The sequence below is a fragment of the Panthera leo genome, chromosome A1 (assembly GCF_018350215.1).
Source record: "Panthera leo isolate Ple1 chromosome A1, P.leo_Ple1_pat1.1, whole genome shotgun sequence".
NCBI lineage: Eukaryota > Metazoa > Chordata > Mammalia > Carnivora > Felidae > Panthera > Panthera leo.
In genome coordinates this window covers 144,183,738-144,200,490 of record NC_056679.1, presented here as the reverse complement: position 1 = coordinate 144,200,490, position 16,753 = coordinate 144,183,738, and the positions used below count along the sequence as shown (strand labels likewise).

Sequence of the window (16,753 nt, the reverse complement as noted above, 5' to 3'; positions counted from 1 at the left end):
TTTGTAGGAGGCACATAGTATATTCAGATAAACATTTTTGCAAGTTTGAAATTTTTTCAGAGTAAAAGACTTTTAAAAAATGAGCCAAACTAAACTCTGTACAACTATTTAAGGAAATTTTAAAAACCTACATATTTTAAAGAGTTATATACCTCTTTTTAAGTTTTATTTCATTAAATCTACTGTAATTAACATTCTTCTTTTCCTTATTTATTCCCAGATGCATAAGGCACAAAAAGTGAGCAGACATGAATATCTGTCTCTCAACAGTAAGTAAAACCACTTTCAATAAGCATATGCTATCTGTTATAGCTGCACTTAATGCTTCAAATTTCCAAGCACAGTCTAAAAGTATATTCCATTAATCTTGATTCCAAGAAAGAAGCACGATTTTTTTGGTAAAGAAATATGACACAGAGCTTTTGGAAAATACAAAACACAAAGTCACAATTCAACATTAGTATTCCTGCTATCCTTACCTTCATGTGTGAAAACCATAATTCCAGTTTAGAGCTTAAGGCAAATTCCTTTTTATGGGATTTATTTATATAAAAGGTAAAATGGCACAAATTTGTAGCATAAATCTGCCTTCTAACTAACTGTCACTGTATCACTGCTATCATCTGAAAATTTTATCAGCTACACTTGGAATTAAAAATATAGCCTAGGGGCACCTGGGTGGCTCAGTCGGTTAAGCATCTGATTCTTGATTTCAACTCAGGTCACGATCTCACAGTTTGTGAGTTTGAGCCCGTGTGGGGCTCAGCACTGTCAGCAGGAGACTGTTTAGGATTCTCTCTCTCTCCCTCTCTCTCTGCCTCTCCCATGCATTCTCTATAAATAAATATATATTTATATTTATATTTATATATCTATATATGTACATAGATATATATAGATATAGATATACATATATAGATATCTATATATGTATGTATGTATTGAAAACAGAGTGATCAGCAGGGGAAGAGAAGAGAAAAAGAGAAATGTCCTATATGGCCCAGCAAGGGGACTCTGGTCAAAGAGGAAGTCCAGGAACATGTACTCTACCGTTGCTAACTGTTTAAAAAATTCATCTTAGCTGCAAGAGTAGGTAGAGATGTAATTTATCTGAGTAGTGTAGCCAAGCAAATCTCCAAAGATCAGCAATGAGATGGTGAGGTATGGTGAAGTGTGGGGAGTTGTGGCAACAGAAAAGTGGGTCAATGTATCAGATGAGAGAATGTCATCTGCTTTTAATTTTGATGGATTTTCTATTTCGTTTCTATATCTTTTATGTAAAATCCAGGAATACTACATATTGTAAAACTTAAAACTTTAAGAAAATATATCTCCTACAGAAAAAAAAAGTTCTTTATACTTTATTCATATATGGAATGAAGAGTAGGCATGCAGAAACTTTTATCCATATAGTATACCAAGTCTATCTGAATACTTGAGTATTAAGCAAGTTGTTTTTCATCATTTGGGTGGAAAAACTTATGATACACTATACTCTTTTTTATATTCTCAGGGACAGCATTCTGAACTCAATTTAACTTTGTCTTGACAATACAGGATGATCAGCACAATAAAATGGGAATTTTAAAACCTACCAAGACTTACGGGGCAGATGATCCCCACACTAATGGTTGTAGACCCTGGGCATTTAACTTCAATTGGTAGCTTTTTACCATTCATGTGTGTCCTTCCATAACACCAAACAGTCAGGTATCTCCTGTAATGACGTCCATGTACTACTTCTAGGTGTCCCTTCTAACTGGTGACTTCTAATGTGCAGTGAATCAGAAACAACAAGCTGGTTGTTTTATGTATAATTAGTTAACAAGCTCTCATGAAGCCCTAGGATAAATTCTCCAAGTAATAAAATGAGATTTAATAGACAAACTTTTTGGTATCTATACTTTATGACCACCACACTCAGGTGAACTGCTTCTAAGTATTAAAAGAAAGTGTAAATTAAACAAACAAACCCACAAAAACAAAAAACCTTTTTTTTTTTTCCTGATGACCTAAGATAAGTCAATGGATCTCAGCTTAGTTGAAGGAGGAGCTCATAAATCTGGACTTGGTGGGAAGAAGTGTAAACTTCTTAATAATATATACAAAATTGTGTTGGTGTGAGTATTTTTCTGAGTAAAGAATCCATAGCTTTCAATCCATAACTTTTCAAAAATCCATAGTTTTTCATTTAAATGACTCAAAAAAATAAAAGGCTATTTCTCTAATTCATTGGCTCTCAACCATTGCTACACGTTCAAACGAAAGTTTTAGGGGCGTCTGGATGGCTCAGTTGGTCAAGCGTCCAGCTTCAATTCAGGTCATGATCTCAGAGTTCATGAGTTCGAGCCCTGCATCAGGCTCTGTGCTGACAGCTCAAAGCCTGGAGCCTGCTTCGGATTCTGTGTCTCCCTCTCTCTGCTCTTCCCCCACTCATGCTCTCTCTCTCCTTCAAAAATAAAAATAAAAACTTTCAAAAAAATAAATAAAATAAAATAAAATGAAAGCTTTAAACAACACGCAAAGTCAGTTCTTAGTGAAGACCAATATGATTCTGAAGAAAAGTCTTTTTTTATCTGTTTTTAAAGTCCTCCAGGTGATTCTAATTTAAAGCTGGGCTGAGAAGCACTGTTCTGAATTGGAGATGTTAGTGATGGAGCAAAAGTTAAATTCCTAATTTGGCAACGATGAAAAAAACATTAATGTATCATATAACAGTGGAAGTAAAGATCTATATATATATTTAGTTTGCCTTTGAATTTATATCACCAAGCTTTCAACTAAAAACCACAGAAACAATATATGTTGCCTGTGATTTTCCAGGCTAATGATGGTAACTCTAAGGACTATAAAACACTGTGCTAGTATTTATTATCAAGAAGCTCCCCAAGTCAGGGGCTCATAATCCAGGCTGTACATTAGAATCACATGGCTCTTATTACATTTTAATACAAACCAATTCATCCCTCATTAAGACAAAGTAAATCAGAATCTCCAGGGACTGAAAAAATAAACTAAAATGCAAAAGCAGCCTCAGCTAATTCAGGTGATTATCCAAGTTTGGGAACCACTGCCTTGTGTGAACTCAGAGAACCTAATGGCACCTCAGAACCTACTGGGGCACCTGGGTGGCTGAGTCATTTAAGCAGCTGACTCTTGGTTTTGGCTCAGGTCATGATCTCAGGGCTCATGAGTTGGAGCCCCGCATCAGCCTCTGCAATGACAGTGCTTGGGAATCTCTCGCTCAAGATAAACATATAAACTTAAAAGAAAAGAAATTAATAAAAAAAAAAAAAAAAAAAAAAAAGAACCTATTGATCTGAGTAATCGGTATTCATCTATATAACACATACCTTTTGACTAATTTGAGATTTGGAATCTTCAGAAGAAACTGCATTCTTTGCACGGAGACGACTGATATCGTCAAAATCAGTACATTTTGGCAGAACTGCGTATCTCTCCTGAGGAGGCTCTGTCTGGACTCTATTTTGAGGAAGGGCAGAATCGCAGCAGAATTCTTTCAATTTTTCCAGAGACTTTAAAACAGTCTTCATCCTCAGACCTTTCTTTGGCTCTTAGTTAGCAAATTAGAAGAAAATATAACAATAGTATTTTGTTCTCATATATCAATTCATAACCAGTGTAAGATTTTTGAGGGAGCTTCTCATTAAAGCAATAAATCTAACTACAACATGATAAGGAAATAAAGAAACGTTTAGATTCAGGGTAAAGATAGCATGCTGAAACATACATATAATTTCCCTTGGCCATGAAACTCCATTACAAACTACAGTAGGGTTTTGCCTTTTTTTTTTTTTTAAATATATGAGCAGATAAGGACAGAGAGAAAAGGAGAGGTGACAGGTGCAAATAAAATATCTGAAGCTAGAAGGAAAAATGAATAAACAATAACCAATTTAGCACACCTGAAAGCTAAATCCAAAACCAGTAGTGAAGAAAACTAAGAACCAATACCATTTATAACACGAAAAAATTAAAAGGCTCAGGAATCGGGGCAACAGAATATGTAATAAAGGGAGTTTCTAAAATAAAGACTGGCTCAAAGCAAGTTGATCCTAAACCCCTACCCTACTCCAAGCTCAAGGGCAGCTGTGCTTCCTCCACCTCGGCAGAAGACTGAAAGTTCCTCTGGAGAAGGTAAAACAGGCACGGCAAAGATGGAGTACTAGGTCCAAGCCAGAGGAATAATGGGAAGATGGGTTTACTGTAAGCTAAGACCCCAGCCTCTTCTTCATCAGCTCTCATAACAGGCAGCCAGAGCTCTCCACTCCAGGCCAGAGCAGGGAAGACTGGTCTATCGGAACTGATCATCTTAATGGGAAAGACCTAGAGATACCAACACCAGGGGGTTCACCAAGGAAGGCAGATCACCACCCTTTCCCAACACACCTGCTATCCCACCTGCACAGCTTTGCTCATGCTACTCTTTCTCCCTGGAATGCCCTGACCCCAATTTCTATGTGTCAAAATCATACTCATTCTTCAAGATCCCTCTCAAAACTACTTTTTCCATGAAACTCTTTGGTAACTCCCCTAGCTTAAAATCATCTTTTGTCCATGTCCCTATAACAAGATCACATTTCGCCATAGCATTTACCACAATCTGCCACCTGGCAGTTACTCATAGGCAAGCAACCCATAAAAAAGAAGGAAAACTATCATTTACTGTCTACTATCTACCATATGCCAGAATACATTATTTTTCCTACTACTAAATATGATGAAAAAGGGATTTCATATCATCTCTTACCTTTCCTATTAAAGCAAAAACACTCTGAGGGCAAACTTGTGTTTTGCCTATTCCTAAGAGTTTAAAACTTTTCATATTTATATTTAATTATACATATACATATATTTTATATTTATATTTAAAGCTCTCTTCAGATGTATATTTTACCTTGTCTCCTGCTAATCTTGTAACTAGGATAACGTACACGTGAATCTTTCAAATTATTCTCCCCTTTTCAAAATGTATACATGAATCAGGGGCCAAGATGGCAGAGTAACATGGAAGTTTGTTTTGTGTCTCTCATCCCTGAAATGCAGCTAGATCAACACCAAACCATCTTGCACACCTAGAAAACTGATGTGAGGATCAACACAACAATCTGCACAACTTGAACTAGAGAACTCAGCAGGTACTAAGCGTGAAGAGGTGAACTGGGGGAGAGAGAAACCATGGAGGGGAGGGAGCTGTTTTTGCTTGCAGAGAGAGGATGGAGACAGGAAGAGTACGAGTAAAGCACCCCTCCCAGAAAGCAGCTGGAGAGAAAGTAGAAGAGTGGAAACAGCTGCAAAGGAATGAACAAGAAAGGGAGAAAGGAGAAAGGAGAGGGTTTAAATACCATTAAGATTCTATAAACAGGGGGAGCACAGAGTCTAAAACTCTGCAGCTCAATACCTGGCAGAGCTCTGGTGGTAAGGGCAAAATCCCCAGAAGCACACAGTGAGGTCTAAGGGGTCCTCGGGCCACATGGCGAAAGGCAGTTCCCCTGCTGGGAGGACATTTGGTAGGCTGTGGGGCCTCCCCACATACAAAGGTCTCATCAGACCCCAGAGAACAGCCATGTTTGCTGGTGTCAGAACAAAGAAGTTAAGGATAAAGCCTGGCGCCAGATGTGTGTTGTGATTTACCATAATCCCTGAAACACTGCTGCTACACAATCGTGCAAACTTTTTCTGGGACAGGCTGGCACCCCACCACAGTCTCTGGGCCTTGGCAGCAGCGCGGTCTCTGGAACATTCCTGGGGGCAGGTTGGCAATGGGCCATTGATCTGCGAGACCCTCCCCCAGAGGGTCTGAGCAGGTCAAAGCTGCAGGGCCCTCAGAAGTGCGGGATTTGGAAATACAGCCCCATCTGAGATAAAACTTGGGAGGGAGGTGCCGCCTAGAAGTCACCTGGCTTGGTCACTGACAGTGTAGAAGTGGGGAGTGGATGGAAGCTGGAGACAAAGGAGGGGTGCTTGATTGCCAATGGGCGAGAGCACAGAGTTCTGACAGTAGAGGCTGGTTAGCTGGGTGACACCATTTTCACTCCTCCCGCTCCTGGGTATACACGCCTATAAGCACCACAACGATCCACCCCAGTAAACTAAGCAACACCACCTAGTGGAGAATGGAGCTGTTACACCAACTGGGCCAACCACACTCTAGAGGAACACCACCAGTCTCTATGCCTGCTTAGTTTATGGACTATAAAGTGCTTCATAGTTTGACTTCTAGGGAAACTGGATGTAATTTCCATCTTATTTCATTCTGTTTGCTGGTCCATCTACTCAAATTTTTTTCTTTTTCTTTTCTGGTTCTTAAATACAGAAAGAAAAAGTTTATATTTTCTGTTATTATAAAAAGTATTTTTAATTCTTTTTTACTTTTTTTTTTACTTTCTTGTAAGTTTTTTAAATTCTATTTTACTTTCATTTTATTCTATTTTACTGTATTCATTTTTTTTTAATCGTCAAACATTTTCCCTTATCCCCCCTTTTTTCCTTTTCTTTTCTCTCCCTTTTTTCACTACTCCATCAAGCTTCTTTCACAACCAGAACAAAAACACACCTAGGATCTAGTACCATTTATTTGATTCTTTTGTGTTGTTTCTAATTTTTTAATTTTTATGTTTTTTTATTTTATTAATTCTTTTTCCTCCTCCAAAACGATGAAACGAAGGAACTGACCCCAAAATAAGGAACAGGAAGAAGTGACAGCCAGGGACTTAACAAAGACACAGCAAGCAAGAAATCTAAACAAGAATTTAGAATCATGATAATAAGAATACTAGCTGGGGTTGAAAAAAGCATAGAATCCCTTAATGTGGAGATAAAAGAAGTAAAAGCTAGTCAGGACGAAATTAAAAATGCTATAACCGAAATGCAATCTCAAATGGATGCCACAGCGGTAAGGACTGATGAAGCAGAGCAGCGAATCACCGATATAGAGGACAAACTTATGGAGAATAATGAAGCAGAAAAAAGAGGGAAATTAAGGCAAAAGAGCACGACTTAAGAATTAGAGAAATCAGTGGTTCATTAAAAAGGAATAACTTCAGGGGCACCTGGGTGGCTCAGTCGGTTAAGTGGCCGACTTCGGCTCAGGTCATGATCTTGCCGTCCGTGAGTTCGAGCCCCGCGTCAGGCTCTGTGTTGACAGCTCAGAGCCTGGAGCCTGTTTCAGATTCTGTGTCTCCCTCTCTCTGACCCTCCCCCGTTCATGCTCTGTCTCTCTCTGTCTCAAAAATAAATAAATGTTAAAAAAAAAAAATTTAAAAAAAAAAAAAAAAAAAAAAAAGGAATAACTTCAGAATCACAGGAGCCCCAGAAGATGAAAAGAGAGGAAAAAGGGGTAGAAAGTTTATATGAACAAATCATAGCAGAAAACTTTCCTAACCTGGGCAAAGACACAGACCTCAAAATCCAGGAAGCATGGAGAACTCCCATTAGATTCAATAAAAACCAACCATCAACAAGCCATATGATAGTCAAATTCACAAAATGCTCAGGCAAGGAAAGAATCATGAAAGCAGCAAGGGAAAAACAGATCTTAACCTACAAGGAAAGACATATCAGGTTTGCAGCAGACCTATCCAAAGAAACTTGGCAGGCCAGAAAGGAGTGGCAGGATATATTCAATGTGCTGAATTGGAAAAATATGCAGCCAAGAATTCTTTATCCAGCAAGGCTGTCATTTAAAACAGAAGGAGAGAGAAAAAGTTTCCCAGACAAAAACTAAAGGAGTTTGTGGCCATTAAACCAGCCCTGTGAGAAATTTTAGGAGAGACTTTCTGAGAGCAGAAAATATGAAAAAAACAAACAAACAAACAAACAAACAAGAAAGACCAAAAGCAACAAAGACTAGACAGGACCAGAGAACACCACCAGAAACTCCAACTCTACAGGCAACATAATGGCAATAAATTCATAACTTTCAGTACTCACTCTAAACATCAATAGACTAAATGCTCCAATCAAGAGATAGAGGGTAACAGAATGGATAAGAAAATAAGATTCATCTATGAGCTGTTTACAAGAGACCCATTTTAGACCTAAAGACACCTTCAGATTGAAAGTAAGGGGATGGAGAACCATCTATTATGCTAATGGTCGACAAAAGAAAACTGGAGTAGCCGTATATGTAGATTTTAAATTTTTTTTTCAACGTTTTTTATTTATTTTTGGGACAGAGAGAGACAGAGCATGAACGGGGGAGGGGCAGAGAGAGAGGGAGACACAGAATCGGAAACAGGCTCCAGGCTCCGAGCCATCAGCCCAGAGCCTGACGCGGGGCTCGAACTCACGGACCGCGAGATCGTGACCCGGCTGAAGTCGGACGCCCAACCGACTGCGCCACCCAGGCGCCCCATGTAGATTTTAAAATAAAGACTGTAACAAGAGATGAAGAAGGGCATTACGTCATAATTATGGGGTCTATCCACCAAGATATAACAATTGTAAACATTTATGCTCCAAATGTGAAAGCACCCAAATATATAAATCAATTAATCACAAATATAAAGAAACTCACTGATACTAATACTATAATAGTAGGGGACTTCAACACCCCACTTAACAGCAATGGACAGATCATCTAAACAGAAAATCAACAAGGAAACAATGGCTTTGAATGACACACTGGACCAGATGGACTTAATAGGTATATTCAGAACATTTCATCCTAAAGCAGCAGAATACACATTCTTCTCAAGTGCACATGGAACACTCTCCAGAATAGATCACATACTGGGACACAAATCAAACCTCAACAAGTATAAAAAGATTGAGATCATACTGTGCATATTTTCAGACCACAACACTATGAAACTCAAAATCAACCACAAGAAAAAATTTGGAAAGACAATCAATACTTGGGAGACAAAAGCACATCCTATTAAAGAATGAACAGCAGAAATCAACGCTATTGAAACAACAACAACAACAACAACAACAAACAGTACAACAGATCAATGAAGCCAGGAGCTGGTTCTTTGAAAGAATTAACAAAATTGATAAACCCCTAGCCAGTTTGATCAAAAAGAAAAAAAAAAAAAAAAGGACCTAAATAAACAGAAGCAAGAATGAAAGAGGAGAGATCACAACCAACACTGCAGAAATACAAATAAGAGAATATTATGAGCAATTATATGCCAATAAATTGGGCAATTTGGAAGAAATGGACAAGTTCCCAAAAACATTTCAACTACCAAAACTGAAACAAGAATAGAAAATTTGAACAGATCCATAACCAGTAAAGATATCGAATCAGTAATCAAAAATCCCCCAAAAAACAAAAGTCCAGGACCAGAAGCCTTTCCAAGGAAATTCTACCAAACGTTTAAAGAAGAGTTAACACCTATTTTTTGAAGCTGTTCCAAAAAATAGAAATGGAAGGAAAACTTTCAACTCTTTCTATGAAGCCATCATTACCTTGATTCCAAAACTAAATACCCCACTAAAAAGGAGAACTACAGACCAATTTCCCTGATGAACATGGATGCAAAAATCCTCAACAACTAGCCAACCGGATCCAACAATACATTAAAATAATTATTCACCACGGCCAAGTGGGATTTATACCTGGGATGCAGGGATGGTTCAATAACCACAAAACAATCAATGTGATACATCACATCAATAAAAGAAAGGACAAGAACCACATGATTCTCTCAATAGATGCAGAGAAAGCTTTTGACAAAATACAGTATCATTTCTTGATAAAAAGCCTCGAGAAAGCAAGGATAGAAGGATCATACCTCAAGATCATAAAACTCATATAGAAAAGACTCATCGCTAATATCATCTTCAATGGGGAAAAACTGAGAGCTTTCCCCCGAAGGTCAGAAACACAACAGGGATGTCCACTCTCACCACTGTTATTCAACCTAGTATTAGAAGTCCTAGCCTCAGCAATCAGACAACACAAATGAATAAAGGCATCCAAGTCAGCAAGGAGGAAGTCACTCTTCGCAGACATGATACTCTATATGGAAAACCCAAAAGATTCCACGAAAAAACTTCTAGAACTTATCCATGAATTCATCAAAGTCGCAGGATATAAAATCAATGTACAGAAATCAGTTACATTCCTACACACCAATAATGAAGCAATGGAAAGAGAAATCAAGAAATTGATCCCATTTACAACTATACCAAAAACCATAAAATACCTAGAAATAAATCTAACCAAAGAGGTGAAAAATCTATACACTGAAAACTAGAGAAAGCTTATGAAAGAAATTAAAGAAGACCAAAAAAAATGGAAAAATATTCTATGTCCCTGGATTGGAAGAAAAAATATTGTTAAAATGTAGATACAGCTCAAAGAAATCTACATATTCAATGCAATTTCTATCAAAATAACACCAGCATTCTTCACAGAGGTAGAACAAACAATCCTAAAATTTGTATGGAACCAGACAAGACCCCAAATAGCCAAAGCAACCCTGAAAAAGAAAACCAAAGCTGGAGGTATCACAATCCCAGATTTCAAGCTGTATTACAAAGCTGTAATCATCAAGACAGTATCGTACTGGCACAAAAACAGACACTCAGATCAATGGAACAGGATAGAGAACCCAGAAATGGACCCACAAACATATGGCCAACTAATCTTTGACAAAGCAAGAAAGAATATCCAACGGAATAAAGACAGTCTCTTCAGCAAGAGGTGCTGGGAAAACTGGACAGCAACATGCAGAAGAATGAACCTGGACCACTTTCTTACACCATGCACAAAAATAAACTCAAAATGGATGAAAGACCTAAATGTAAGACAAGAAGCCATCAAAATCCTAGAGGAGAAAGCAGGCAAAAGACCCTTTAACCTTGGCCATAGCAACTTCTTAGTCAAGAGGTCTCTGGAGTCAAGGGAAACAAAAGCAAAAACGAATGAATGGGACTTCATCAAGATAAAAAGCTTCTGCACAGCAAAGGAAACAATCAGCAAAACTAAAAGGCAACCAACGGAATGGGAGAAGATATTTGCAAATGACATATCAGATAAAGGGTTAGCATCCAAAATCTATAAAGAACTTACCAAACTCAATGCCCCCCAAAAATAATAATTCAATGAAGAAATGGGCAAAAGACATGAATAGACACTTCTCCAAAAGAAGACTCCAGATGGCCGACACATCTCTCATCATCAGGGAAATACAAATCAAAATCACAATGAGATGCCACCTCACACCTATCAGAATGGCTAAAATTTTTTTTAAACATTTATTTATTATTAAGAGACAGAGAGAGACAGAGCATGAGCAGGGGAGGGGCAGAGAGAGGAGGAGACACAGAATCCGAAAGAGGCTCCAGGCTCTGAGCTGTCAGCACAGAGCCCGACGTGGGGCTTGAACTCACAAATCAAGAGATCATGACCTGAGCTGAAGTCGGACGTTTAACCGACTGAGCCACCCAGGCGCCCCCAGAATGGCTAAAATTAACAACTCAGGCAACAACAGACGTTGGCAAGGATACAGAGAAAGAGGATCTCTTTTGCACTGCTGGTGAGAATGCAATATGGTGCAGCCACTCTGGAAAACAGTATGGAGGTCCCTCAAAAAACTAAAAATACAACTACCTAGGACCCAGCAGTCGCACTACTAGATATTTATCCAAGGGATATAGGTGTCCTGTTTCAAAGGGGCACATGCACTCCAATGTTTATAGCAGTGCTATCGACAATAATTGAAGTATGGAAAGAGCCCAAATGTCCACCAACAGATGAATGGATAACGAAGATGTGGTGTGTATGTATGTATGTATGTATGTGTATATATATATATATGCAGTATTACTCAGCAATCAAAAAAGAATGAAATCTTGCCATTTGCAACTATGTGGATGGAACTAAAGGGTATTATGTTAAGCCAAATTAGTCACAGAAAGACAAATATCGTTGACTTCACTCATATGAGGAATTTAAGATATAAACAGATGAACATAAGGGAAGGAAAGCAAAAATAATATAAAAACAAGGAGGGCAACAAAACATCCAAAACTTTTAAATACAGAGAACAAACTAAGGGTTGCTGGAGGAATTTTAAATACAGAGAACAAACTGAGGGTTGCTGCAGGGGGATGGGCTAAATGGGTAAAGGGCATTAGACACTTGTTGGGATGGACACTGCATGTTATATGTAGGGGATGAATCAATAGAATCTACTCCTGAAATTATTGCACTATATGCTAACTAACTTGGATGTAAATAAATAAATAGAAAAATAAAATGTATACATGAATCACTCTATACTATGAGTGTGTATATTATACAAGGACTTCCCTTCTACAGATGTAATGTAACTTTCCCAGGATGGGGGTGGGTTACAAGTCTTTGGATTGTATTCATAAAAGTGTGAATTTATTTATATAGCATTAAGATAACAGATATTTGTATTTATTAAAATGCTTCTGAGATAGAGTTCTATGTTTATGTAATTCACATAAGAATATTAATAACAAAAAATGTCAAGTCTGAATTTTGAGCAATGTAGGAGATTTTATTTATCAAAAATGGCCAAACATATATATCCCATCCCATTCACTCTTCCTACAATGTGATGCTAATGCTCCTGTACTGAGAGACAGGATCTATATGTTCTCTCCCATTGAACGAAGACAGATCTTTGTAACTAACTCAACCAACACAGTAAGGCAGATGCAACACTATGTAAATTCTGGAGCTAGATCTTAAAATCAATACAGCTTCTGTCTGACTCTCCGGGTGGTCATCCTTGGAGACTCAAGCTATGAGAAAACTCAAACTAGCTTACATACTAGTGGTGTATTGGATGTGCCCAGTTGATATTGGTTTACTTACTAGAGGCAACTGTTAAATCTTTAAGAATTTTGTGAACCAGTTGTCAAACACAGCCATTATTACAAATTAGATTATATAAATTTACAGTTAAATAAATTATATTAAAAACAAAGATAATAAATACTCAAACCTCATCATCTTCTAAAAGTGTTACTATCCTTCACTATTACCTATGTTCTAAAGGTAGAATGTCATCTCCCGGTAGTAGAAATACTATACAATAATGTGCTACTGCTACCGAGCACTCCTTTCTAACTCTAGAAAATCAAACTTTAAGAACTACTCTAAATCTTCTCTTCCAAAATTTAAAAGCAATTCTTAAAAAGATCAAACAAATCCACGAAGAATTTAACTGCTTGCAAGAACAATATCCAACGTTCGTTAAAGAAACACAAAACCTAACATGTAATTAACAGAGAGTCCAAAGTATCTGTGATCCAAACAATTTCTAGACATGAAAAAAGAAGGAAATAACAGTCAAGGGTTACAGACCCAAAAATGACAGAGATGACAGAATTACCATACAGAGACATGATATTATAAATATATTCCACATAATCAAAAAAGTAAAGGAAAAAAACAAGAACAAAATAAATAAAAAAAAATAAAGAACAAAAGGGAAGTTTTGTTTCTTTGAATTTGTTTTTTGTTTTGTGGGTTTTTTTGTTTTTTTTGTTTGTTTGTTTTTGTTGGGGTTTTTTTTTTTTGGTAACAGCTCTACTGAGATATAATTCACACAAACAGGAGTGTTTTTTAAAAGAAGTAGAAATTCTAAGGGTGAAAAGTATAATATCTGAAACGAACATTTCACTGAATGAGATTTATGGCAAATCAGACACCACAGAAGATTACTGAATTTGAAAACACAGCAGGAGAACTGATCGAAAATGAAGCACAAGGTCTAATAAGACTGGAAACCAAATGGAAGAGCTTGACTGGTAGGTGTTCCTTTCCCTTTTTCCCGAGCGCCATTTTTAACAAGTAGCAAAGGTCTTATTTCAAAACATCCTAAGTCGACTGCCTTACTGACAACAGAAAGAGTATTATCAGATTTATCTTTCTCTTTAAGTATACCTTCCCATCTCTATAGTTATTTCATACTAAGGCTTTCATGCTGACCCCAAATCCAAATTTTACCTTCTGAGGAAGGATAGATACCTTAATGCTGACCCACTAAAATGAGACTTTTTTGGCTTTTCTTTTGTCTCATTCTCTACCTCATTTTGAGGGATAATAAAGAAAGAAGCATTTTCTGTCATCTCATAACAAGCTCTCTGAGGCCAAAAACTAAAGAAACATTGCTCAGCCATCTATAAATCCAACACCACCCCCAGAAGTGCACGAGCTCAAGAATGGTGGTTTTATCCAAAGACTTTTAGCATACAGAAAGAACACTGCCATGCTAAAAAAGCACAGGGTAGATTTACATGTCCTTGACATTGAAAACTGTTTGAAGTGTTCTGTTAAGTGGAAAATGATAGCTGTAAATTAGTACATACAGTATAATACAATTTATAAAATACAGTTGACCCTTAAACAACATGGTTTGAACTACACAGGTCCACTTACTGGGGATTTTTTTCAATAAATAACAGTACACTACTGTCAATATATTTTCTCCTATAATTTTCTTAATAACATTTTGTTTCCTCTGGCTTACTTTGGTCTAAAAATACAGCATATAATATACATAACATACAAAATATGTGTTACCATAAGGCCTCACTAAAAGGGAGTGACTATAGTGTCCTTTCATGGTCTCCTTGTACATTTCTATATTTGAAATTTTTATAAAACTTTTAAAATCAGGACAGAGGCACCTGGGTGGTTTAGTCGATTAAGCATCCAACTCTTGATTTCAGCTCAGGTCATGATCTCATGGTCGTGGGATCAAGTCCCACATCAGGCTCTGCACTGGGCATGGAGCCTGCTTGGGATTCTCTCTCGCTCACTCTCTCTCTTTCTCTCAAAATAAATAAACATTTTTAAAAATCAGGACAAAAAATTAGGTAGGAGAAATAAAAGAGAAAATGGGAAGAACCACAGCAAATTCCAGAATTCCAGCTCTACCTCCACTCCCCCAACCTCCTACTCACACCACCACATATGAAGGGGCCACACTACTCAAGCGCAATGGAGATCTTTTTTCCACAAAGGGAAAAAATGGCACAACTCTCCAATAACCTCCTCTGCTCTTTGGAGAATACAGTGTCAGTGTCATGACTCCTGAGAATGAAGACTCCTCGCCCCAAGACTCACCAACATTCCCAGACGTTACTGAATCACTCCTTCCTTCCTTTTCTTGGACTTTCTTTGCTTTCTTTTGAACAGGCCCATCATTCTCCAGTGGTCTCTTTTTACTTCTGCCGATTTCCACAACCTATATTGGAAAGTGATGTGTTATGTCTAATCTCAAAACTTGATGTATGCAAAATAATTTAAGCCTTACTTCTGAATGACAAGGTCTTTGCCTTCCATTCTTCACAGAATCAAATACTTTCAGCTCTAGAAAGAACTGTGGGTGAACTGTCTTTACCATCATGAAAGACAATGTAAAGCCTGGCAGGTCATGAACCTCAGCACCTCAAGCCCTGCTACAATTAATTAGAACTAAGACTGATAGCTTTATGTACTCAGTCAGCCTTCACCTATCACAGATTATAAAACCTGAATCATCCTACTTACCTATGTTAAATAAAATACCTTTTAAAAAAATATCAATTTAGGAAAGGTGAAATTAAGTAGATAATAAAAGAACACTGTCATTTTCGAATTGTGAATTGTAATGTAACTGTTTCATATCCAAACTTGGCTTATGTTCACTACCAAAAATACCGTAAGATTATGACCTATGTGCTGGTAGGAAACCTGTCAAAAATTAAGATCTTCACCAAATAACCTCTAAACGGTAGGTATAAAATAAAATCTTGGTGTATTCATGAAAATGTAGACTATCATCAAAAATCAAAGACAAGAGAGGAACAATCACTCTTTGGAAGAAATATAAATGAAAGGAAGACTTTGAAGTAGCTGTCACCCCATCCGTATTAAAACTTGGAAGGTGTGGGCACCTGGGTGGCTCAGTAGGCGCAATGGAGGGGCTCAGGTTATGATCTCATGGGTTTGTAAGTTTGACGAGCCCTGGCAGTGCAGAGCCTACTTAGGATTCTGTCTCCCTCTGTCTCTGCCCCTTTCCCAATTGCTCTTTCTCTCTCTCAAAATAAATAAAACAACCAAACAAAACAAACTTGGAAGGTGGCTTAAAGCCAGTCTGCAATCCCTTTCCATATTCTCAGTTTAAAAATACTGTACCAGGGAGACCCAGTGAGGGGCTCACCCTGAGGTTTTCCCTGGTGGCAGTGTCCCTGGTAAAAACAAAGCAAACTTAACTTACTTGACTCAGTTGAAAGGTGGCAAGCAACAGAAAGGAACCAATGACTAACCATTCACATCTGCACCACCTTAAGGAACTTAACCCAAATTGTCTATCAGACTTTATAATCTTACCTATAAGAAGTATAGTCACTGAGGAACCGCACAATATGACTGCCTTTATACCCCAGTCGCTTGAGAATATTAGCACCACTGTTGCACCCTTAAAAACTAGAGATTCAGTGGCAATTTTCTTCCAGTCACCTAACCAAGTACATATAAATAAGGTAAATAAAGCTCCTCTTCAATTTTCAATCCAGATTTTTTTTTAAAAAAGGAGGCAGAATAGAGGTTAAAAGATGTATCCTTTGCCCACAGGCAAATCAGAATGGAAGTCAGGAGCCCTCTGTTCCTCTCTCAGTTCTGCCATTAAGAACTTGTGTGATCTTGGCCTCGAGTCTATTACTCCAAGTGTAAAGTACAATCTTTGAACTACATTTTTAAAGGAGACCAGCCGGGCTTTTCCCGCCTTCTCCCTTTTGAGCCCCGCCTCTA

At 37.7% G+C, this 16,753-nt stretch overlaps 1 protein-coding gene across 4 annotated transcripts in view; it reads right to left on the bottom strand.

Moving 5' to 3' along the window:
- MSH3 (mutS homolog 3) overlaps positions 1-16,753 on the bottom strand; it is a 213,576-nt gene that overhangs the window by 171,489 nt on the left and 25,334 nt on the right. For 3 of the 4 annotated variants that reach the window (XR_006203637.1, XM_042942382.1, XM_042942371.1), the window contains exons 2-3: positions 15,086-15,206; positions 3,354-3,574 (exon numbers count right to left, since the gene is read on the bottom strand). Coding sequence is in view for 3 of the 4 variants with exons in the window: in XM_042942371.1 (XP_042798305.1) it covers positions 3,354-3,574; positions 15,086-15,206 (342 nt within the window). In the remaining variant the exon portion in view is untranslated. Of the gene's footprint in view, positions 1-3,353; positions 3,575-15,085; positions 15,207-16,333 lie in introns of all 4 variants that reach the window. The other variant, XM_042942391.1, reaches the window with a different exon arrangement.